Source organism: Leucoraja erinacea, chromosome 19 (genome assembly GCF_028641065.1).
Source record: "Leucoraja erinacea ecotype New England chromosome 19, Leri_hhj_1, whole genome shotgun sequence".
Taxonomy (NCBI): Eukaryota; Metazoa; Chordata; class Chondrichthyes; order Rajiformes; family Rajidae; genus Leucoraja; species Leucoraja erinaceus.
The window spans coordinates 275,284-301,729 of NC_073395.1; the positions used below are offsets into that span (position 1 = coordinate 275,284).

Sequence of the window (26,446 nt, forward strand, 5' to 3'; positions counted from 1 at the left end):
AGATGTAAACAATAGCGTCCACACACATCCCAAATGTGATCTAGCAGCTAAGTAATATGCAATGCAGCAACAGAATAAACAACGGACAGAGTAAGCAAATTATCTCAAGTGTTCTTTTAAAATTAATAATACTAAATCCAATAATGTCATATAGCAAGAAGTTGTGATAATATCAAAAGCATATAAAATTAGAAACACTCAACAAGAGCACAGCTTTTGCATTGAAAATAATGGCAAGAATAATAGGCAAGAATAATAGTACATCATCGCCAAAGAAAATCAGCAACTATCAGTGTATCCATGTGTACAGTTAAAGCTGGAAACCTGTCGTTCCACTAGGCTACACTATCAGCAATTGCAAAGTCGGGGCTTAAGCAAGCACTTGCAGTTATTGTACTTACCCACCAGTTAAACTCAAAGTATGGCTATAGTATGAGCTATCATAATTACTGACAAGCATAAAGTTATTTTCACAGAAATGAATATGGAGCTTCACAATTGTTGTTGCAGATGTAAAATACAAAGAAACCTACAGCTGTACTTTTTAAATCCTATCTTTAATTCCCAATCTGTATTTTGCTCTTTGCACAAGATTTAAATCTAGTTTAAAGTTCCTGGTTTAGACAAGTGTAATTGTGTGGAGTTTATAACCTGATTGGTTTAAGAACCTTACATCACCCTAGGAGCCGTGACCACCTGTGGAGTGCACCATGCTGGATGATAGCTCTGACAACAAGTCTACATTCAAAAGCTACAATAAACACTGCAGGCAGCTGACCATTTGATGAACATCAAAAGCAGTGTCTGGTTTCATGTGTAGAGAGAATAGGCAAGATACCAACAGCATATATCAACAGAGCTGCAAAAATACAAATTAAACAAAAATCTAAGTATTTCCAGAATACCGTTAGTTCAGGTTCTTCAAATGGCTACATATTATAAAAACTCAGCACATTGTTGTCAATCAAAAGCAATGCAGCCTCGAGATTATTCCGACTGCAGAACGTCAATAGGAAGAGAGAAATACCTTCTGTCAAGTAGATAGTATAATCTGCAAGCGCCAATAGTATTGCAGTGCGATGGAAACACTATGTAGGGATATTCAGGTGAACTTTGATTGCCTTTACTTTTTATGGCTCAATTTCACAGCAAAACCGAACACACAAATGTTATTTTTAAGAAGAAATTGCAGATGCTGGAAAAATCGAAGGTAGATAAAAATGCTGGAGAAACTCAGCGGGTGAGGCAGCATCTACGGAGCAAAGGAAAAGGTGACGTTTTGGGTCGAGACCCTTCTTCAGGTTATTAATAATAACAAATTCATTATTATTCTTCATTCATTCTCATTTAGAAAGAGACTTTATCCGACATCAGAATATTTGTATAGCAAGGCCATGCTAATTACACTAAATACAGGAAACATTACAAATGAGGATTGTAGATTTCAGCCTCAATTTCTTTCTTATATAATTCAGAAGTAAACTGCTAGATGTCATCTTTAATATTAGTGTATTTTATGTACTAGTAGAGCTTTTCATCCCCATTGTCATTCAATTTACAAACTAATCACTCATATTAATGCAAATACTGAGATAGTTGAAGCATTAGAACAAAAGATGAACCATCAAACCTTCTAAAATCGACAATGAGCTTCACATCTGATATCACCAGTTTGTGATCAAGAATCATGTGCCTGAGTAAGTCTTTCTTGTCTTCTGAAGGATAACATTCTTCACAAAATATGCAAGGTAGCAGGGAGGAGGTGGATTCTTGTACAGCGTTAGGAATTGTCTCGGGCAAGCTGAGCGGCTCCAATATACAATCTTTGTTTCCTGAAAAAACAACAAAATTCATTCCATTAGTTAACTTGCTGCCACTTTCAATTCTAACCCTTCAACCCCTTGACCCAATGATCTACGATCTTTGCCTTAGCCTGCAGGAAAGGTTTGCAATGCTGTTAATCAGGTGTGTTCACTCCCAACCTGCTTAGATTATGGTAGATATAAATTCCTGACCAATCCACCCAAAAAGGCCTGAAACATATCAGACTGTTTCTGATATAGGGAGGTCAATTTTCTCAAAGCAGATCAATGAGAGAATTAACATTTTTCACAAAATGAATAATCTTGCTTCATCATTATGAAGCATTAAAGATTTACTGGCTTAGATTTTGTATTGTTATAACTGTAAAACTATAGAAGTTTGATTGTTGTGGCAACAACTTGGAGATGTGTGTTATCCATAGTTTAACATTGCTGTCAAATTCACAGCTACTTCATAAACTGCGTTGCTTAGCACATAATTCGATTATTTTTTCTAGATATGCCACATTTCTATAACCCCTTTCTTTTATTCCCCTGAATGCCTCATCATGTAATATCATAAATTATCTTCACTAAAAATTATGCTTATGGCGGTCATTTTCTTGTGCATGGCTTCTCGTGACTCAATACCCACCCCTTCCAGGTCATCCCTTTGTCCCGTCTTTGGATAGGTTATTAGTTCCATAAGATCTACTTGGAATGGCGTTGGATGACAAACAACAGCGTTCATGCACACACAGTGCAAAGAAGTATATTATCTATCAACCCTTGAAAAGTATGTATTAGGCTTTTTGCTTGTTGTCTGTTATCTTCAAACTGCTTCACAACCTTCATATTTTTGCTGCATAATGAATTTATAAAACCAGAGCATCCAAATGGAAATCAATGTTTGTAATCAAATGTCAGCAATAAGCCACCATAAAGTGTGCATTTTGTCCTTATCTGGGAAAGTTAGGAAATGGGAATCAGGAGAAGGATCCAGTTGAAAAGTTATCAGATGTGAGATGTTTAGATGATTGCAATATTTTTGGTTCCATTTTAATAACACCAGAAAAATGAAGCAGTGCACACCTAAATGTACCAAGAACTATACAACATTGAGATATTGACCAACAACTGGACAACGTTTGAGAGACATTTTGACAGGTACATGGATAGGACTGGTTTAGAGGGATATGGGCCAAACGCGGGCAGGTGAGACTAGTGTAGATGGGGTTTGTTGGATGGTGTAAGCAAATTGGGCCAAAGGGCCTGTTTCTGTGCTGTGTGACTCTGTGACTCTAAATACATTGACAAAGACCATCTCTGACATGACTACTCATTTCAGCAGCATTACTGTTATGAGTGACCCATCATCAACATCCTGGAGTTTCAAATAGAGCAGCAACCTAAATTATGTGACTGGAAAAGGATAACCTTGAATGAATAATGTACCATAGACTCTCACCATCGATGGCACCACTGTCTCCCCATCTCCCAAGGCCCACAACCTTGGCGTGATCTTTGATTCTTTGATTCCACCCTCTCCCTTGAGCCTCACATCCGCCATGTCATTAAAACCTCCTTCTTTCAACTCAGACCCTCTCTCACACCTCCCGCTGCTGAAAGACTCATCCATGCCTTCATCTCCTCCCGACTGGACTATTGCAACTCGCTTCTCCTTGGCATCAGCTCCACCTACATCAACCGACTCCAACTGGTCCAGAACGCAGCTGCCCGACTCATCACCCACACCAATTTCTGGCATCACATCACTCCAGTCCTCAAACAACTTCACTGGCTTCCCATCTCCCACTGGATCACCTACAAAATCCTGATCAACACCTACAAAGCCCTCCACCATCTGGCCCCCCCTTATCTCACTGACCTCTTCTCCCCCTACCAACCCTCACGGTTCCTCAGATCCACATCAGCCGGTCTCCTCTCCATCCACAAGTCCAACCGCAGTTTTGGGGACAGAGCCTTCTCCAGGGCAGCTCCCAGGCTCTGGAACGCCCTCCCCCAACTGATCCGCAATTCCGTGTCCCTCACCATCTTCCAGTCCAGCCTCAAGACCCATCTCTTCACCTCTGCCTATCCTTAGCCCCACGTCCCCCTCCCTTTAAATCTGTGCATTAATTGCCTCATATTGTGTTTTGAATTGTATTCTGTCTTTACTTTGTGTACTAGTCATGTCTCTACTATTTATTTCATTCCCCTTACATGTTTTTCCTCTACCAGCTACATTTTTGTAAAGTGTCCTTGAGACTCTTGAAAGGCGCCCATAAATACAATTTATTATTATTATTATTACAAAAGTGCTGGAGAAACAGAGGGTGCAGCAGCATCTGTGGAGCAAAGAAAATTGGCAACGTTTCGGGCCAAAACCCTTCTTCAGACTGATCAGAATGATGTACCACCTGAAGCCATAAGATCTTCCCACCTAGTCAGGAGTGCAATAGAACACTCTCCATAAGTGCAAAAACCAACACAAAAGAAGCTTGACACCAGGCAGGCCCAATTAGGTTTCTTCATTGACACTCTAACCACCACTCTAAATATATTGAGCCCTCCAACATTGGAGTATAATAGCAAAGTGCATCATCAAGAAAATAGCTACTCTTCAAGACTATAACGATAACATCACCTGAATCCAAATAGAAACATAGAAACATAGAAATTAGGTGCAGGAGTAGGCCATTCGGCCCTTCGAGCCTGCACCGCCATTCAATATGATCATGGCTGATCATCCAACTCAGTATCCCGTCCGTACCTGCCTTCTCTCCATACCCCCTGATCCCCTTAGCCACAAGGGCCACATCTAACTCCCTCTTAAATATAGCCAATGAACTGGCCTCAACTACCCTCTGTGGCAGAGAGTTTCAGAGATTCACCACTCTCTGTGTGAAAAATGTTCTTCTCATCTCGGTTTTAAAGGATTTCCCCCTTATCCTTAAGCTGTGACCCCTTGTCCTGGACTCCCTAACATCGGGAACAATCTTCCTGCATCTAGCCTGTCCAACCCCTTAAGAATTTTGTAAGTAATTTATCTCCCACCAAAGACTAGGACAAAAGCAGGAGGACCATGGGAACCAAATGCAAGTTCACACCAAGTCACAAGCCATCCTGACTTGGTCCAGAAACCTTACCCATCCATATACCTGTCCAAGTGGCTTCTAAATGTTGTTATTGTACCCGGCTCAACTACCTTCTCTGGTAGTTCATTCCATTCAGCCACCACCATCTGTGTGAAAAAGCTACTCCTCAGTTCCCTATTAAATCTTTGCCCTCACCTTAACCCTATGTCCTCTGGTTATTGATTCCCCTACTCTGGGTAAAAGATTCACCTAACCTGGGTATGGAAATCTACCAGCCCTCGTGAACCCCGACCCGTGACCCCGTGCCCCCGACCCCCGAGACTCCGACCCCAGAGACCACGACTCCTGCCTCAGTGACCCCGATCCCAGTGAACCCCGACCCCAGTGACCCCGTGCCCCCGACTCCTGCCTCAGTGACCCCGATCCCAGTGAACCCCGACCCCAGTGACCCCGTGCCCCCGACTCCTGCCTCAGTGACCACGATCCCAGTGAACCCCGACCCCAGTGACCCCGTGCCCCCGACTCCTGCCTCAGTGACCCCGATCCCAGTGTCCCCGACCCGTGACCCCGCGCCCCCGACTCCTGCCTCAGTGACCCCGATCCCAGTGAACCCCGACCCCAGTGACCCCGTGCCCCCGACTCCTGCCTCAGTGACCCCGATCCCAGTGAACCCCGACCCCAGAGACCCCGACTCCTGCCTCAGTGACCCCGTGCCCCCGACTCCTGCCTCAGTGACCCCGATCCCAGTGAACCCCGACCCGTGACCCCGTGCCCCCCGATCCCAGAGACCCCGACTCCTGCCTCAGTGACCCCGACCCCAGTGTCCCCGACCCCAGTGACCCCGTGCCCCCGACTCCAGTGAACCCCGACCCGTGACCCCATGCCCCCGATCCCAGTGAACCCCGACCCGTGACCCCGTGCCCCAGACCCCAGAGACCCCGACTCCTGCCTCAGTGACCCCGGCACCAGCTCGTGTCAACCACAATACAGCGGCCCCTCACCTCCAGCCGCCGCCATCGCGTCCGTCCACTCGCCCTCGCCGGTGAGCACGGCCGCGCGGTGTGCGCCGGGAAGGTTGTAGTTCTCCGCTGTATCCGCGCGGCGGCGGCGCGGCCACATGGGACTACACCTCCCAGAGTGCACCGCGCCGCCGGGAGAGACTGCAGCTCCCAGAGTGCACCGCGCCGCCGGGTAGAGACTGCAGCTCCCAGAGTGCACCGCGCAGCCACCGAAGGGAATGCAGCTCCCGGCAGGCACCGCGCCGCCGCCCAGTGGACTACAGCTCCCGGCAGGCACCGCGCCGCCGCCCTGTGAACTACAACTCCCGGCAGGCACCACGCCGCCGCCGCCTAGTGAACTACAACTCCCGGCAGGCACCACGCCGCCCCGAAATGGACTACAGCTCCCGGCAGGCACCGCGCCGCCTCCCCAGTGGACTACAACTCCCGGCAGGCACCGCGCCGCCCCCCAATGGACTACAGCTCCCGGCAGGCACCGCGCCGCCGCCCAGTGGACTACAACTCCCGGCAGGCGGTGCGCGGCCGCCTAACTACAACTCCCGGCAGGCGGTGCGCGGCGAGCCGAATGCCCGGACAGTGAACAATGGTCCCGCGGACGAGCTGCTGCCGCCGCCGCGCGCCAAGTTTATTGTGAGGAGAATCCCGTGTGTCCGGCGGCGCAATGTGGACACCGACAGACTGTGAGAAATACGGCGTCGGTGAGTTAGTGAATGAATGAATGAGTGAGTGTTGTGTTGTGTGGCGGGTCGCAGCCAGTTGGTGCGGACACCGCTCCGGACACCGGACAGCGGGGGGTGCGGACACAGCACCGGGGACAGCGGCCGGGCGGTGCGGACTCGCCGCGATGTCCGGGGCAGCGAGCGGACAGCGGACACTACAGCCACCGGGCACCGACCTACCTCCCTCCGTCCCCGGGGTGCGAGTGAGCAGCGCCCTACCCGCTACATGACCCACTATATAACTGTTCCCGCTACAACCCGTTATAACGGGCTCTCTCCCTCTATCGCAGCTGAGGGTATCTCCGAGCTTTGCTCCTGGTGGAATGTCCTTGGTTTGGGGGAAGAAGCGAGCAGCGCCGTGCCCGCTACAACCCAATATATATCATGCGATATATCTGGCTATATACCCTATATATCCCGCTCTATAACCCTATATATCCCGCTCTATAACCCTATGTATCCCGCTCTATAACCCTATATATCCCGCTATTTCACCCTATATATATATATATTTATATATAGCTATATAATCCTATATATCACGCTACAGAATCCTATATATATATATATATATATATCGCAATATCTAATGCCCTTGGGTTGCAGGAGCAGCGCCGGCTGCTTTGTGCTCCCGTTACCTGTTCGTTTTTTTTAACCTTGGCAAATGCTTTACGCAAAACACAGTGTTTTATCCTAGCCTTTGTCTTGCTTCATCTATTTGCATTTTCCGATTTGTTTTCATCTGCTGATCACAACATTTATATTGTCTTTACTTTATAAACCTGCTCTCCGTTCAAACAAAGATACCAACACGCAGAGACGCCGCTTTTATTATCTTGGTCCGAGTGGCGTCAAGTCCAGAGACGGATAAATGTGTAAACAGGACGATTGGATATAGAGCATGTATTTCAATTCATCATTTTAAAACAGAGCGCCCATGGTTTAAAAGAGGATTGATTTTAATTTCCCAAACATTATAAAGCGCGAATGTGCTGTTGACGGGCTGATATTAAACAAGGAAGGCGATGGAATTAAACTCGAATAAACCACGGCGGTATTTCACACATCTCAGCAGAGTTGTTCCCTGGCAGCCGGTTCTGAATATTTCATAAACAGCCCGAGGGAAATGGTGGAGCTGCCGAAACCTGGGCCATCGTCCCAGCCCCCCTGGGACTGGTCATCTGGTCACTCAGGTGGTCATCTGGTCACTCAGATGGTCATCTGGTCACTCAGGTGGTCATCTGGTCACTCAGGTGGTCATCTGGTCACTCAGATGGTCATCTGGTCACTCGGAGGTGGTCATCTGCTCACTCGGAGGTGGTCATCTGCTCACTCGGAGGTGGTCATCTGCTCACTCGGAGGTGGTCATCTGCTCACTCGGAGGTGGTCATCTGGTCACTCAGAGGTGGTCATCTGGTCAGATGATCAGTTGTCAGATGGCCAGAGGTGGTCAGTTGTCAGATGGCCAGAGGTGGTCAGTTGGCCAGAGGTGGTCGATACCTGAGATCAGTGTCGCCATCAGTCCCTAGTTTGGTGCCTTTTTGAGCCTCGCGTTTCCCCAGAGTCCAGCGGTCGCGCTCCCGCTGGAGACTTTACATCAGGGTTCAGCTGCCAGAGGCCAGGAGAGAGGTCAGCAGCTGGGGGAGAGGTCAGAGGTTGACTGGTGCTGAGGCGATTAGTCAACAACAAAGCATTGTTTCATGAACTTCATGGAGGTTTCAGTGGATAACCAAGCTAATCTGGGACCTTCTTGTTGGTTGGAAGTTACCTGTGAACTAAGCCCCCACCCCCCGAGGTAGCGGCCTCTAGTAGTGGAATGGTTGAAGGTCCATTCAGTATCAAGTGCTGAGAATGTTGGTTTAATTGCCACCTGCACCGAAAACGAAATAGTAAAATGCTTAACTTTCTGCAGCTAGACAAGCCTGTACTTGCAATGCTCATAGTTTACTTGGTGTTTGTATTGTTGGGAAGAAGCTGTTCCTGAACCTGGAGGTCAGAGTTTTCAGGCTCCTGTACCTTCTTCCCCAGGGATGAGAGTGGTGTGGGTCCACAATGATGCTGGATACCTTTTTGAGGCAGAACCTCCTGTAGATCCTTCAATGCTTGGTTGGTCCATCACTGACCGGGCAGTGTCCACCACTTTATGTAATCTCCTTCGTACCTGGGCATTTGAGTTGGTGAACCAGGCCAGTGTGGTAGGGTTGGAGTGAGTAATAGTCGGTAGGAATGTGGATGGTCACTGCAAACTGTCATGGAGTTCAACTGATTGCGGTGGTGGGGGTAGTAGTGGAGGCTGATGCCACAGTGTCACTTTTGGATAGGCACATGGATATGCAGGGAATGGAGGGATATGAGTGGGATATGAAGGCAGATGAGCAATGGTCTTGGCATCATGTTCGGCACAGACATTGTGGGTTGAAGGACCTGTCCTTATGCTGAACTGTTCCATGTTCTATGATGTTTGGACGGCAGACCCACTCGCACTAGGAGAGAAATGGTAATCGAACATCATTTGTAAAAATGCGCTTACATTTTAGCCCCCTCATTTGACCCAATCTCCTTGTGTTGATCAGTATTACCAATCAGAAATGTGATCTAACAGACAATTTTATTTAATGAAGAATGTTTGAAGGAGGGTCCCGACCCAAAATGCCACACATCCTTTTTCTCCGGAGGTGCGGTGTGACCTGCTGAGTTACTCCAGCACTCTGTGTCTATCTTTAGTATATACCAGCATCTGCACTTTCTTTCTACACACTTATTTAATGAATGTGGCTTACCACGGGCCAATGTGAAGACAATTCACTTTTTAATCATGTTGACTTCATAACAATCAATTTTCATGGCACTGCAGTTGTGGAGAGCAGCCCATGCATTGTGTGCAAATGTTTATGCAATTTACGGAAAAATGTAATGACTGAGAATTTCTGTTATTCAATTAGGGGATTTTGTTGATTTTGGAATCCAATTCAGATTTGTGACGTGTGCAATTAAATTTTATTGGAAAGTTGGTTTGGTCCATTTGGAGGCTGTGGGTGCAGTTGTGGTCTGGTGGCAGAGTTAAACAATGCTGAAGTAATTCATTCAAGTATTATATAGGAAACAATGGACAATTATGGCTTGTTTTGTCAGAAGAAGCTTTAGCTCTACACTAAAAATACAAAAGTAATAGTAGGTAGACAAAAATGCTGGAGAAACTCAGCGGGTGAGGCAGCGTCTATGGAGAGAAGGAATCGGCAATGTTTTCAGTCGACACCCATCTTCAGAAAGTAATAGTAGAAGCTGTTTTTTCAAAAGAGGGTAGATGTTGGTTGGCTGAAATAACACGTTTGATAGACCAGTCAGCATCTAAGGAGAGAGTACGTGATTGAGATTTAGCTCATTAGAATTGGCCCATTGAGACCCCTGCACTAATTGAACCTTGTGGAGGATGGGGGCTGATCAGACACAAGCTCCTTTCATGTGTCTTGCAGCTCAGTGTGATGGGAATATGGGTGTTGTTAGCTCTGAGCAGCATCATGCAGCTACCCAGATGTATAACGGCAGTTACAGCAATTGTAAGCACAGGGATGAAGACCGCTTAGTCACTAGATAGTAAACATTTTCTTGCGGGCTTTACTTTCATGGGTTTTTCACAGCTGCTCTTTTAGCTCAGCATGAAACTAAAGCCATGCAAATGTTTTATTAAAGTATATTTTTTTGTAAAAATACCCTTGAGCTATGTTTAGTATTAAGTGTTTGAATTTTGTAATGTTGATTAGGGGACTATCACTTGGGATTGGATAGGAATAGAAATAGAGAAATTAAGAAAAATATCTCTACCCCAATGAACATTTAAATCCACGAATTATAGCATCGGATAAACTGGATTGCCCAAAGATTTTTGTGATATTCTCAATATATTGAGGTGAGAGAATATGTACTTTTAAAAGATATTGATATTTGCCCGTAAAGCTCTTCCAACATAATGGCCATCCCACACAGTTTCACTCAAGTAGGAACCACACATTTCATGCAGTATTACTTCTGCAGTAATGAAAATCATTTGATCAGATGTCAGCAGTGTAAAAAAATCAGTGTTTCCAAATAAGTGACTGCTAAATATTTGCAAAATGTAAATAAAGATAAACCCAGAAACCATCTCCCGGGTTATAGTCACACTTGTTTTACACCTCTAAAAATCCAATCTCTCTATAACTAAAACCATTGTTAACCAGACATTTCACTGGTTCAAATACCTACTCATCCTGTCACATATTGGAGAATGATTTGGGGATTCATCAAAGGTATTGAAACCAGTGGGCAATGATAACATCAGATAAACTGAAACAAAGGCTTCATTGCATTGATGATGCGTGTACAAAGGCTCTGGTATAGTCGTAAGCTTTTGATCAAACAAAATGAATGCCTTTGGTTGTACCGTGAAAATCATGAATGTTGTGCATCTGTTTAGATGGAAAATAAATTTGCAGTAACTGAGTTTAATGTGGATCTTTTAAATACTTTTATTGTCAGTGTCAACCATCTTTGCGACATTGACAGTCTGTTACTTACAAATTATTAGCCTCTGTGACTGGTGGATATTTACTAACTGCTCTCTGTATGCATGTCATTTCTACTTAACACAACCTTATGCATTAACATTGAATTTTTAGCACTTCGGGATGTTGAAATGATATGACCTTTAAAATGTGTCACAGATCCAAATATAGTTCTGTCACCAATCCTTTTTGGGAGGGAGTAAAATGATGTTTTTATATCCAGGGAATTTTATTTCACTGGTATTCAATAACATTAAGCTTCATATTTATTATAAAATCATTCCATTGAAATTTTAAGATAATTATTATCATTTGTATCCAAAATATATTATTGTTATAAATGCCACATGATGGAGTGTTCATTTGTTATCAGCTTTTAAGAGTTGAAAATATTTCCTACATTTTTTTTGCAAAGAACACACTTATTTAACGTCACTATCAACTTGCATAACTTAGGAAAACCTTTAAATACTTGGATTATAGATGCAGCTCATAGTTATCTAAGCATTGTAATGATGCAGAGATAATATTGAATACTTCCTTTTTGGCAATTGATTAAATGTAATTTGTGGAAATTTGTGAGCATTTGGTTAAGTTCTTAAAAAGCCTGTTATTGACATGAATATAGTTGAAATGTAAATGGACAAATTAAGGCCTCATTTATCAGCCTATCCTACAAAGTGTAACTAGATAAAGTTACTTACTGCAATCTTCATTTAAATGCACTGAACAAATTTGTTTTTAACAAATTAAAGGCCATGGTATTACATGTTGGTGTTCTTGGTGATTGTGATATCATCAACTTTGCACATTCTCCCTGTGACCCCGTGTGGGTTTTCGGCGAGAACTTTGGTTTCCTGCCACACTCCAAAGACGTACAGGTCTGTAGGTTAATTGGCTTGGTAAATGTAAAAATTGTCCCTAGTGGATGTAGGATAGTGTTAATATACAGGGATCGCTGGTCGGTGCGGTCCCGGTGGGCTGAAAGGCCTGTTTCCGTGCTGTATCTCTAAACTACTTCTTGCGTATGACAACTTGTTCTATTTGATCTTATTTGATTGTGCACGCCGGGTTGATTGCATTCGTCGAAACAGGGCGGACCACGTGAAGGTTGCAATCTCCCTCCCCTCTCTAAACTAAACTTAAAAACTTGGAGATGTCATGACTGTGACTGGAAAAGGTACCCACTTCATTATTGACCAGTCATTGTATTTCTGTCGGGCAAAACACACACTCACAAGCAGTAACTTGGGTCTGTTTCCAAATTCACTGCCCTTTGTTTAATGAACCAGATATACTTAAAAACCTTGCTCTCACTGAGCAATCAATAATTTTTGAGTTACTGATGTTGGAACTTATTGCATTACTGGGTCTATAGACTCAGAGACATTCAGCGTGGAAACAAGCCCTTTGGACCAATTTGCATACACTGACCAAGATGTCCCATCTACACTAACCCCATCTGCCTATGGTGGCACATTTGCCTCTTAACCGTGTCTACCCGTGTACTTGTCCAAACCGTGTCTACCCATGTACTTGTCCAAACCGTGTCTACCCGTGTACTTGTCCAAACCGTGTCTACCCATGTACTTGTCCAAACCGTGTCTACCCGTGTACTTGTCCAAACCGTGTCTACCCGTGTACTTGTCCAAACCGTGTCTACCCGTGTACTTGTCCAAACCGTGTCTACCCGTGTACTTGTCCAAACCGTGTCTACCCGTGTACTTGTCCAAACCGTGTCTACCCATGTACTTGTCCAAACCGTGTCTACCCGTGTACTTGTCCAAACCGTGTCTACCCGTGTACTTGTCCAAACCGTGTCTACCCGTGTACTTGTCCAAACCGTGTCTACCCGTGTACTTGTCCAAACCGTGTCTACCCATGTACTTGTCCAAACCGTGTCTACCCATGTACTTGTCTTTTAAATGTTGTTATAGTTCCAGGAAACAATTTGTTGTAACAGGAAACAATTTTTTAATATATAGCATCAGGAGTGCAGCCTGACAAATTTTCATTTCCCTCCGAGTAGCCATCTAAACTATCAACAACGAGGAACATTATTATCCCTGTGTTTTCTCTTTATTTATTTATTTATTTTTAAATTTTGTTTTAACAAGAATTATGAATACCTTTGGAGAGCAGGGTGTGAGTAACAGTTGAGGCAGACACACATGAACATAGGAGAAATAACATTCTGGGTTCATAAATTTAATGGTTGTTTTTCAATATTAAGCTTAATAAATTTTACAAGGTGAATTGGCAGATCGCTTATCTCAGTTGTACAGTTTTGTGGCACAATTACTGAAATGCTTAAATTGCTAAAGTGATTGAAATAATAAGATTGGAAAATAAACATTTTCAGTAGATAGGTGTATGAGTGGGATCCTCATGTTTAGTTCCAATCCTGTGGGAAATCATGTATTTGTGAGGTTCAATAAGGGAAAGCTTCATGGATCTACTGGGTTCATTTCACAAATTATGACCAATTTTTGCCTTGAGCCACAAAGCATATTTATAGAAACTATAATGCCTCGCAGAACTGTTGGCAATTGGGATATGTTCGATTAAACACGTTGCATTCTATTGCACTTGTAATTTTTGTGGCAAATATGTTTTGACCTCAAAGCGATACTTGGGAGTTATATAAAAAGTATGTTTAAAATAGTGTTGCTGATAATATTTCTATATTGAAGACATAGCAGTAAAAGCAAAAGTAGCAAGGCAACAGCTGCTACAGTTCATTAATAAGATGACCTATAAATTGCATTCAATTTCATGATAAATTAGGAGGAAATCGGTACTATGAATTTCTTAATTCAATAAAATCACCGTATCTAGTGACAACATTGATTGGAGCATAAAATTATGAAACAAAATTGTTTAAAAACCCATGGCTTTAACATAGGCTTTTAATACAAGATCTTAAGTAAGAACATGTGTCATCGGAGTAGAATTAGACCAATCGACCCATTCAATCATGGCGGATCTATCTCTCCCTCCTAACCCCATTCTCCTGCCTTCTCCCCATAACCTCTGACACCCGTACTGATCAAGGATGTGTGTAAGGAAGAATTCAAGTTTGGTCACATTGCAAAAGGAGGCATGCAATGTAGGTGGCATAAAACATTGTAACTTAAACTAGAGTTGGTGGCCCGTTTAACATTTGGTTTCATTCCGTTAGTGAAATGGGTGAGTAATCACGTGCACGTTTGTACCATTGCATCTAGTTATTAAGCTCTACTTTGCTCCAAAATCTAACGGTAGAGTAGCTGTGAGGCTAAATAATGAGATTCCCCTTCATTCACTTGGATGGTGCAGCTGGACTCGGGAGTAAGTCTGAAAGGGAGTATTTGCCAGATTCACGGGGTAACTCTAAGGTCAGTGACTTGGCTATTTACATTCCCATCTCTCCTCCCCTCCCCCAAAGTAATTGCCACTTTTATCCCCTCCCTAGGGACCATTGTTATCTAGTCTTGGCTCTTAAACGGATCCATATGTTGAATTATATGTATAATGTCGTTTGACACTAGGCCCTCAAATTAAAGGATGTTTGCTTGTGTGGCATGTTCTAAAAAACATTTAAAGTCAAATGGTAAACAGAAGAGAAAGTCTCAATTAAGAGGCTTTCTTCCAAATTTCAAAATATATAATTTCATATTACCAACAAATTATGCTGTGTAATTACTGGTCTGTCGAGCATGATTGGTAATATTCCACTGAAACAGCTGCTTCTGAATGTTCATTACTTTCATTACATGATTATGCCATCGTCATCTGTGCAGTTGTGGCACTTGGAAATGCATGGCCTATGTGACCTTGCACCCGGCGCGGGGAGGCGTGGCACCCACAGCCTGGCACCCACAACAGGGCGGCCTGGCACCCACAGCCTGGCACCCACAGCCTGGCACCCACAGCACCCACAGGGGGGCGGCCTGGCACCCAGCGTGGAGAGTTGCATCTGTCCTCGGCACGTTCTATAAAGTTCATGGAAGTGCTTAAGTTTGTGATTATCCAGACTTTTCCTTTTCCCTTACCAGCATTAAAGCCACGTAGAATATTGAAGTAGTTTTAGACTAGAAATGTAGATTAAGAATTTTAGAATATTGTACAGAAGCATTGAGAAATTGATGCATTTTAAATCTGTGAAAGGTGCAGTGCTCACTTCTAAACCCTCCTGGTTGTTGTACTTCTGCCACCTGGGTAAGGAACCCAGAGCCACAGAGCTGGGCATTGTAGAAACAAGGAATTGCAGACGCTGGTTTACACGAAAGGAACTAAAGTGCTGGAGTAACTCAGCGGGTCAGGCAGCATCTGTGGAGAACATAGATAGGTGACGTTTCACAGAGTGCTGGAGTAACTCAGCGGGTCAGGCAGCATCTGTGGAGAACATGGATAGGTGACGTTTCACAGATTGCTGGAGTAACTCAGCGGGTCAGGCAGCATCTGTGGAGAACATGGATAGGTGACGTTTCACAGAGTGTTGGAGTAACTCAGCGGGTCAGGCAGCATCTGTGGAGAACATGGATAGGTACGTTTCACAGAGTGCTGGAGTAACTCAGCGGGTCAGGCAGCATCTGTGGAGAACATGGATAGGTGACGTTTCGGGTCAGGGCCCATCTTCAGACCCCTCCATCAATGTGTCTGGAACCAGGGCCACAGATATTGGTTCATTTATCCTTCCTGTAATAACATTAATCTTTCTACTCCCCCACAAAAGCAAAATGTTCTCAATGTTGTCGTGTGACCACAATTCTTCCCTGTCCCTCTACTGAATGTAAACATTTTCTATCCAGTCATGTGCCCGAGGCAGTGAAACTTAAAAATGATGAGATTTTTCAAAGTCCGTCAACAAATTGGCAATCTAAACTAAAAAACAAATTCTCTAAATGAATACCTCTGCAACGTAGCAATTAGGCCTTTTCTGACTTCTTTTGTCCAGCTCTCTTCACACTCCAGTGAACTTTATCAGATTCTGGAACCACTTCACCAACTGTGTTTTAACTCAATATTGTTTGAAAGGTCATGTCTAAAATGTGTTTGAAGATAAAGAGAAATAATTTAAAAAGCTCCATGTAGCCATTTTAGAGAGATTGGATGAACATAGAAACATAGAAAATAGGTGCAGGTGTAGGCCCTTGGAGCCAGCACCACCATTCATTTAAAATCTTTCTCCCCATATCCCTGATTCCGTTAGTCAATAGACAATAGGTGCAGTCCTTAGAGCTATATCTAACTCTCACTTGAATACATCAAGAGAGAGTATAGAACTGGTGATGTTGACCCCTACTTGTTGTTAATCTTAAAACTGTGAGAGACACGGGCCCTGAACCAGACATAGATCCCCGGCAGCCCGGTTACTATTCTTCATTCCGTGGCAGTCACTCAAGTTCATTCTTTCTTATCTCCCCCCCCCCGCCCCCCCCCCTCCAAGGACTTTTGTCAAGAGAAAGGTCTAGAGTGTTTAATTGTTATGTGCACTGGCAAGGGAACAACACATTTCTTACTGCAGCTTTACTGGCCCATTAACACAATAATATGCAAATCAATACACAATCAATAATACCATCAATTAATAATTAGTAATACTTGGTGACCAGACCCTAAATATTGCAAAATCAAGGTCTGTAGTGCACCCAGAGTAAAGTCCATAGTAGATCGGTTATTGAGATGGGTTGCGACTGGCATTGTGCAGTGTTCAAGAGGCTGATCATCAGTGATTGGAGCAGAAATAGGCCATTCAGCTCATCAAGTCTACTCCGCCATTCAACCATGGCTGATCTCTGCCGCCTAATCCCATTTTCCTGCCTTCTTCCCATAACCCTTGACACCCGTTCCAATCAAGAATTTATTTATCTCTGCCTTAAAAATATCCGCTAACCTGGCCTCTACAGCCCTCTGTGGCAATGAGTTCCACAGATTAACTACCCTGTGACTAAAGAAGTTCCTTCTCTCCTCCTTTCTAAAAGAGCACCCTTTAATTCTGAGGCTGTGATCTCTGGTCCTAGACTCTCCCACCAGTGGAAACAACCTCTCTACATCCACTCTATCTATGCCATTCAGTATTCTGTAAGTTTCAATGAGGTTCCCCCCTCAACCTTCTAAATTCCAGCGAGTACAGGCAACAGTGTTGTCAAACGCGCACCTTCACACTGCGGCAAGTATAAGCCCAGTGCGGAGTGTACAGGCCCAGTGCGGCGAGTACAGGCCCAGTGCGGCGAGTACAGGCCCAGTGCGGAGTGTACAGGCCCAGTGCGGAGTGTACAGGCCCAGTGCGGCGAGTACAGGCCCAGTGCGGAGTGTACAGGCCCAGTGCGGCAAGTACAGGCCCAGTGCGGAGTGTACAGGCCCAGTGCGGAGTGTACAGGCCCAGTGCGGGAAGTACAGGCCCAGTGCGGAGTGTACTGGCCCAGTGCGGGAAGTACAGGCCCAGTGCGGCGAGTACAGGCCCAGTGCAGAGTGTACAGGCCCAGTGCGGCAAGTACAAGCCCAGTGCGGCGAGTACAGGCCCAGTGCGGCGAGTACAAGCCCAGTGCGGCGAGTACAGGCCCAGTGCGGCAAGTACAAGCCCAGTGCGGCGAGTACAGGCCCAGTGCGGCGAGTACAGGCCCAGTGCGGAGTGTACAGGCCCAGTGCGGCGAGTACAGGCCCAGTGCGGCGAGTACAGGCCCAGTGCGGCGAGTACAGTGCGGAGAGTACAGGCCCAGTGCGGCGAGTACAGGCCCAGTGCGGCGAGTACAGGCCCAGTGCGGCGAGTACAGGCCCAGTGCGGAGTGTACAGGCCCAGTGCGGCAAGTACAGGCCCAGTGCAGCAAGTACAGGCCCAGTGCTGTCAAATGCTCACCTTCACCCCTCCACTATCAGAGCATAATAGCTGCAAAGTGCACCATCAAGAAAATAGTTACTCTGCAAAACTATAAAGATAACACCAACAGAATCCAAGTTATCTCCCACCAAAGACAAGGACAAATTTAGGAGAACCATGGGAACAGACATGCGGGTTGACAACAAGTCACACGCCATCTTAACTTGGTCTTTCTGTATCTGTCTCATGGTTACTGTTTATTTGTACAACAACAGTGGTATCATCGACGAGGTGGAGTTGGAGCTGTGTCTGGCTACACAGTCATGTGTGTAGACAGATTAGAGCAGGGGACCAAGCAGTAGAGCAGGGGACCAAGCATGCAGCCTGGAAATATGCAGCCTGGAAATGCTCCAGTGTTGATGGTCAGTGCGGAGGAAGTGTTGCCAATTCATACCCATTATGGAGTGACGATGAGGAGGTCGAGGATGAAGGGATCCTTGGGTATCCAGTTTGATGAAAGTTGGGGGGGGATGATGTTGTTGAACGTCGCACTGCAGTCGATGAACAACAGCCTGACGTACATGTTCTTATTGTCCAAAAGGACCAGTGCTGAGTGGACAGCTGGTGAGTTCACATCTCTTGGAATCCAGGATGTTGTCATGTCCTGTGAGTGTAAGATCACAAGTGCACAATACATCCTCAAAGATCAACTGTTTGCTGGGGGAAAAATTGAAGTCATCCTTTCATCCCGTCCCAGATCATCTGTGGTGAAAAAAAGACAGCGTGCTGGGGTAACTCAGCAGGTCAGGCAGGAGCTCTGGGGATCATGGATGGGTGACGTTTTGGATCAGGTCCCGAACCAAAACATCATCTATCCGTGTCTCCAGAAATGCTGCCTGACCTGCTGAGTTACCCCAATAATAATAATAATAAATTTTATTTATGGGCGCCTTTCAAGAGTCTCAAGGACATCTTACAAAAATTTAGCAGGTAGAGGAAAAACATGCAAGGGGAATGAAATAAATAGTAGAGACATGACTAGTACACAAAGTAAAGTCAGAATTCAATACAAAACACAATATGAGGCAATTAATGCACATATGAAAAGGGAGGGGGACGTGGGGCTAAGGATAGGCAGAGGTGAAGAGATGGGTCTTGAGGCAGGACTGGAAGATGGTGAGGGACACGGAATTGCGGATCAGTTGGGGGAGGGAGTTGCAGAGCCTGGGAGCTGCCCTGGAGAACGCTCTGTCCCCAAAACTGCGGAGGTTGGACTTGTGGATGGAGAGGAGACCGGCTGATGTGGATCTGAGGGACTGTGAGGGTTGGTAGGGGGAGAGGAGGTCAGTGAGATATGGGGGGGCCAGATGGTGGAGGGCTTTGTAGGTGAGGATCATGATTTTGTAGGTGATCCGGTGGGAGATGGGAAGCCAGTGAAGTTGTTTGAGGACTGCAGTGATGTGATGCCAGGATTTGGGGTGGGTGATGAGTCGGGCGGCTGCGTTCTGGACCAGTTGGAGTCGGTTGATGTAGGTGGAGCTGATGCCAAGGAGAAGTGAGTTGCAGTAGTCCAGTCGGGAGGAGATGAAGGCATGGATGAGTCTTTCAGCAGCGGGAGATGTGAGAGAGGGTCTGAGTTTGGCGATGATGCGGAGATGGAAGAAGGAGGTTTTAATGACATGGCGGATGTGAGGCTGAAGGGAGAGGGTGGAATCAAAGATCACGCCAAGGTTGCGGGCCTGGGGAGATGGGGAGACAGTGGTACCGTCCCATGGCACCCCAGCACTTTGTCTTTTTTTTTTTGTAAACCAGCATCTGCTGTTCCTTGTGGAGAAAACATCTGCTGTTCATTGTGGACAAAGCTTGTGAGAGGACACATTACTCATACTCATCCGTGCAAATGCTACACAGGAAGTTCTCCCCCGGTTATTGCTGTTTATGGTGATCTATTCCAATAATTATTACTGAAGTAGAAAGCAATTTTGAAATATTCTGTCATCCACATGATGGCAAACTCAATTACAGAAAGCTTTGGTGAAATCCTATTGCAAGCTAAACATAGACAATACACTGTCTCCTATTGAATGGAGCTTGAAAGGCCAGGTGAATTGTACAAATACTCCCATATGTTATTCTAAATAATAATTGTATGTGAGTTAATATTTCTGACCCATAGACAATCAGTCGAACACTTCGTTTATCTGATGTTCCTCTATTTTTTGACACTAATATTTGAGGCCATGTGAAAGTTGAAGGAATTTTAGTGTTTAAAATTCAGCACTATTTTTGGTGGGGTTTTTTAATGTTTTAATGTTGGTGTTTAAATTGAAACCTCTGCTTCAGGCACCAATATTCCAATATGTCTGAATCGAACCATTACTGATTACACAAACTTTAATACCCATTGGCCCAGTAAGGAATATTTAATTAGGGAATGAGATGGGTAGCATCAGGTTTAGTTTGCAGGGGGCTCATTATTCTTATCAGGGAAATAGAAATTAGTATCACTGAAGCAAAGAATAACACTTCTGGAAGGTAAGTGGTTGAACTGTGGAAGTGGTTGCCTGTTACTTCTGAAACCTGGGATGGCTGGTGGTCGCAGGACATGTAGGTTTGTTGGATTCTTTCAAACATAATGTAATCTAACGTAATAACACATTTATATCAGTGGGGGAGCTCCATCAAGCTGCTGTTAACCTGGAAATGGGGCACAAGGTGAAACATCCATCTCTTTACATCTTTGTCTTTACAGTTGCAGCCTTATCTGGGTATTTCTATCATTCCTGGCTTTACTGCTAGAAGTGCCTACTTTAATTTCACTGTTTATTTCAAATATTCAATGTTTTTTGTCTCTTTTGAGTTTTAATATTTTCAGGACAGTTTTTAATTAATTATGACCCATTTCTGCCCCTTTTCCCAGGGTGCTGATGAAATAGAGTTGTGTATATCATCGTGCCTAATGTCAACTGGCAACCCACAGAATCTCCTTGTAAGCCGTGCCTCTGTCCTTTCTTAACTTACTGAGTTCCCTCAGCCCTGTGAGAACACAGGAGAGATGGGCATGAGATGGTCATACAGCGGTCAAGAGCGGCACGATGGTGCAGCGGTAGAGCTACTGCCTCACAGCACCAGAGACCCTGGTTCGATCCTGACTACAGGCGCTGTCTGCATGGAGTTTGTATGTTCTCCCTGTGACCTTCGTGGGTTTTCTCAGAGATCTCCGGTTTCCTCCCACATTCTGCCTCAGAAGGCAGAGGCAGATTCTCTGGATGCTTTCAAGAGAGCTAGAGAAGGCTCTTAAAAATAGTGGAGTCAGGAGATATGGGGAGAAGGCAGGAACGGGATACTGATTGGGGATGATCAGCCATGATCACATTGAATGGTGGTGCTGGCTCGAAGGGCTGAATGGCCTACTCCTGCATCTATTGTCTCTTCCAAAGACGTACAGGTTAATTGGTTTGGTGTAAATGTAAAATTGCCCCTAGTGTGAGTAGGATAGTGTTAATGTGCTGGGTTCGCTAGTCGGTGTGGACTCGGTGGGCTGAAGGGCCTGTTTCCACGCTGTATCTCTAAACTAAACTTAAAAAGCCTCCTGGCCTTCTCATGGCTGCTCTGTTCTTGGTTCAACTGCTTTTCCCTGTTGTAATCTGTGTATCTTGGCCCTGGAGACTAGTTGCTTCCATTAGTTTGCAAGTATTGATCAGCAAGTCCTTCCCTACCACCTCAACCTCTTTGTGCCCACCTTGAGGAAGGTCACCTGAGCATCCCTTATTACATTCTTCCCTCAGTTCAGAGCCGACTGACAAAACATCACCCGAGTTTTAATCCCCTTCCCGAACTGCTTTGCCTTTCCACTGACTGGTTAGCACGCAACAAACGCTTTTCACTGTACCTCGCTCGGTACACCTGACACTAAACTAAACCAAACCTTGTGCCTTTTTTCATTCCGGTTCATGATGATGTTGAAACAATCTATTGATTATTATAAATGGTTATTTATAGAATGTTGATTGCTCTCCAGTTAAATTAAACAAGTCTACTTTGTAAATGTGTAGAAAGGAACAGCAGATGCTGGTTTACACTGAAGATAGACACAGAATGCTGGAGTAATTCAGTGGGAGTAGCCCCCTGAGTTACTCCACCATACTTTGTAAATAAGCTGTCTACTGTGGACAATGCCAACAATTAGATCTTCAGAAAGCCAAGGCATGGGCCACCCTGTCCTGGTACTGGGACCTGGATAATGATCCTTTACAATGTATAGAGTGAGCACATACACACGGGTACTACCAAATAACCTTGGGTCATTAATTGGATTTGTTCATCAGAATATACGTGTTTGCACATGTTCTTATTGCTGTGGAAAACTAGGAGCTGAAAGTATCTCGACAGTGACCTCGATGGAAGTTAAAGTTAATGTCTGCTCAGTTGGGTTCTTTTGAATTGTATCTCTAGCTCTTTGAATGCCATTCATGCAGTGTGATTATGGAACTCAATTTACCATCCTAATTGCATTACATTTAATCTATCTTTCACACACCAACTGAAAGTAAATTTATTTCCTTTGAAACATCTGAAAGCATTGTAGAAATAACAGTTTATGGTAATGTTTCTCCAGAGAATAAAATCCACGTATGAAACAGACTCATCTATTGCATGTCTTCACATTCACTAATCTCTGCATATTCCATTATTGTAGTTAATACCCTTTACAGTTTTTTTACAAAATAAAGAATGCAGACATTTTTAAGGTCACGGGAGATTAATGCATTTGCCTTGGACGTGTAATATTTTACTTCTGGTTTATTGTTGTATCCTCTTGTTAACATGGCTTTCATTTACAGTATCTGATATTTTCTGGCATAAATCTTTCAGTTGAATATGCACCTCAGTAATGCTGATCATAACAACACAACTCCAGCAATATAATTATATAGCAGTTTATAGAATTAATTTAATATTTCCATTGACCATTGTGAATTCAACTCTGTGAAATGGAATATACCTGGTTTCATGGATTATTGTGATTACATGCACAGCAAAATTATCGATCAGTTCTTGCTTTCTATTGACCGAGTACTTTTGTAACTCTAAATGCTACATCAAATTGTAGCAAAAGGTCTTATTTTATAGGTTCTTAATGTATGTAACGGACTATCGATTTGTTTCCAATGGGTTTGTGTCCAAGCATGCCAACCATCGATCACCCATTCACACTAGTTCTATGTTATCCCACTTTCTCATCTACACATGAGGGATAATTTACAGAGGCCAATTAACCTAAAAATCCGCACGTCTTTGAGATGTGGGAGGAAACCGGAGCACCAGTAGGAAACTCACGCAGTCATGTGGAGAACATGCGAACCCCACACAGACAGCAGCCAAGGTCAGGTAGACAAAAGTGCTGGAGAAACTCAGCGGGTGCAGCAGCATCTATGGAGCGAAGGGAATAGGCAACGTTTCGGGCCGAAACCCTTCTTCAGACGCAGCCAAGATCAGGATTGAACCAGGATCTCTGGTGCTGTGTGGCAGTGTTCCACTGTGCCACTTACTGTAAATGTAACTAACGTACATAGAATGGACATGCATAATAAAATGGAATAATATAATTCTATGCAATTGATTTTGAGTCATTGTAACACGTGTATTGATTTTACAGTATACCAACAATACTAATCTCTTATATCTCAAGGTCATCAAGATGTACAGCACAGAGGTGGCCCTGTGACCTGCCAGTCCCTGCTGATGTTTTCGCACATTCTCACTTGCTCCATTTGCCCACATTGGGTATGTGTCCTTGATTAGAACGGGTATCAATCATAATGGGGAGAAGGCAAGAAAATGGGATTAGGAGGCAGAAATCAGACATGATTGAATGGCGGAGTGGACTCGATGGGCCGAATGGCCTAATTCTACACCAATAACTTGTGAATGTGTCCTTCTGTGCTTTGCCTGGACTAGTGTCTGTCCAACTGTCTCCTAAGCATCGGAATTGTATCATAGTGCACCACCTCCTCTGGCAGTAAGTTCCAGGTACCTACCACCTCACTGTTTAAACCCAAATATCGCCTTTCATATAACCATATAACCATATAACAATTACAGCACGGAAACAGGCCATCTCGGCCCTACAAGTCCATGCCGAACAAATGTTTTTTTCCCCTTAGTCCCACCTGCCTGCACTCATACAATAACCCTCCATTCCCTTCTCATCCATATGCCTATCCAATTTATTTTTAAATGATACCAATGAACCTGCCTCCACCACTTCCACTGGGAGCTCATTCCACACCGCCACCACTCTCTGCGTAAAGAAGTTCCCCCTCATATTACCCCTAAACTTCTGTCCCTTAATTCTGAAGTCATGTCCTCTTGTTTGAATCTTCCCTATTCTCAAAGGGAAAAGCTTGTCCACATCAACTCTGTGGATCACCCTTAAAAGTCCTTCCTCTTTTCTTCATCCTATAGGGACACCTATAGATAGATAGAAACTATTCTATCTATCCCCTTCCTACATCTTATAAATCTCTATCTGGTCACCCATCAGTCTTCTTCACTCTGGGGAAAACGACCCCAATCTTCCCAGTCCCACTCTGCAACTAAAGGCCTCTGTTCTGGGCATTTACTATTCCAGATATATTTGTAAAACACTGACAGAAAATGTGCTGTAAGGATTGCAGGTATGAATTTTAATTTCTGTTAATTAGCTTGAAGGAACAACACTGAAGTATTAGGCAGTGAAGAGCCATCCATTCCTCTACCGGGGTGCTCTGTTAATCCAGATGCTTTTGATGAATACTGCTCAGTTGCAACAAATACCAATAATGTTGTGATTTCTACATTAAAATTTCATTTCACACTGCATGAATCATCCAGATAAAGATGCCCTTCATACTTGGTTTGTTGCCACATTGGATTCCCTATAATTATTCTCAGATGAAGTTGTATTGAGACTATTTGAAGTACTTGCAGATTTCTTTGGAAAATAGTGTTGAGTTAAGGAAACATTGATTGAAGGTTGAGTTGATCTAGTCTGGACATTACCTGTTGTATCTAAGTGCGTAAGTACTTGTTTCTCCCACCATGTTCTTGGTTCTCACCAGACTTCCATTTCTGACTGTAAATGGTGAAGACCTTGCTCCCATCTCCGGATACCGGGACTCTCCGGATACCGGGAATGTGATCCCACAGATCAGGTCTTTGAGTTCAGGGCCGTTCTGTGGTTCATCAGACTGTTTTCTCTGGAGCGTTGGAGGTTGAGGAGAGACCTGACAGAAATTATCAGTGGCACGGACAGGGAAGACAGACAGAACAATTTTCGCAGGGTGGAAATGTCAAGAACTAGAGGGCATAGCTTTAAGGTGAGAGGGGCAAAGTTGAAAGGAGATGTGCAGGTCAAGGTTTTTACAGTGTGGTGGGTGCCTGGAACGCGCTGCCAGGGGTGGTGGTGGTGGTGGAGGCAGATCTGATGGTGGTGTTTAAGAGGCTTTTAGATTGACACATGGATTTGCAGGGAATGGAGGGATATGGATCACATGCAGGCAGATTAGATTAGTTTAACTTGGTATCATGTTTGGTACAGACATTGTGGGCTGAAGGGCCTGTTCCTGTGTTGATCTGTTCTATGTTCCAGACATTAATGGTCCTATGACCATCACAGTTAGATGGAAGGTCTAGTTCGTGAACTCAAATGGCTGTTAAAAGTTCTAATTTCCATCCGGCACTCAAATACACCTGGACAATTTCCGACATTTCCCAACCATTTCTTGACCTCACTATCTCCATCGCAGGTGATAGATTACTGACCTACATCCACTATAAACCCACTGACTCCCATGGCTATTTGGACCACACTTCTTCCCACCCTGCTTCCTGTAAGGACTCCATCCCCTACTCCCAATTCCTCCGTCTACACCGCATCTGCACCCAGGATGAGGTGTTCCACACCAGGGCATCGGAGATGTCCTCATTCTTCAGGAAACGGGGGTTCCCCTCTTCTACTATAGATGAAGCTCTCACCAGGGTCTCCTCTATACCCCGTGACTCTGATTTCACTCTCCATCCCTCCACTCGTAACAAGGGCAGGGAGTCCCCCTTGTCCTCGCCTTTCACCACACTAGCCGTCGCATACAACAAATAATCCTCCGACATTTTCGCCACCTCCAACGGGATCCCACCACTGGCCACATCTTCCCATCTCCTCCCCTGTCTGCTTTCTGCAGAGACCACTCCCTCCGTAATTCCCTGGTCAATTTGTCCCTTCCCACCCGAACCACCCCCTCTCCGGGCACTTTCCCTTGCAACCGCAAGAAATGCTACACTTGTCGCTTTACCTCCCCCCTTGACTCCATTCAAGGATCCAAGCAGTCTTTCCAGGTGCGGCAGAGGTTCACCTGCGCCTCCTCCAACCTCATCTATTGCATCCGCTGCTCTAGGTGTCAGCTGCTCTACATCGGTGAGACCAA

The 26,446-nt window shown here is 44.6% G+C and overlaps 2 protein-coding genes across 6 annotated transcripts in view; one reads left to right on the plus strand and one right to left on the minus strand.

Annotated features, from left to right (window-relative positions):
- Positions 1-6,032, minus strand: part of znf277 (zinc finger protein 277) — a 32,314-nt gene extending 26,282 nt beyond the window's left edge. The window contains exons 1-2 of the mRNA XM_055650006.1: positions 5,902-6,032; positions 1,631-1,832 (exon numbers count right to left, since the gene is read on the minus strand). Of these exons, the coding sequence (XP_055505981.1) occupies positions 1,631-1,832; positions 5,902-6,019 (320 nt within the window). The 5' untranslated portion in view covers positions 6,020-6,032. The remainder of the gene's footprint in view (positions 1-1,630; positions 1,833-5,901) is intronic.
- A 434-nt stretch (positions 6,033-6,466) lies between these two features.
- The window catches only part of dock4 (dedicator of cytokinesis 4), a 238,917-nt gene continuing 218,937 nt past the window's right edge, over positions 6,467-26,446 (plus strand). For all 5 annotated transcript variants that reach the window (XM_055650008.1, XM_055650011.1, XM_055650009.1 and 2 more), the window contains exon 1: positions 6,467-6,617. In XM_055650008.1, the coding sequence (XP_055505983.1) occupies positions 6,581-6,617 (37 nt within the window). In that variant the 5' untranslated portion in view covers positions 6,467-6,580. The remainder of the gene's footprint in view (positions 6,618-26,446) is intronic.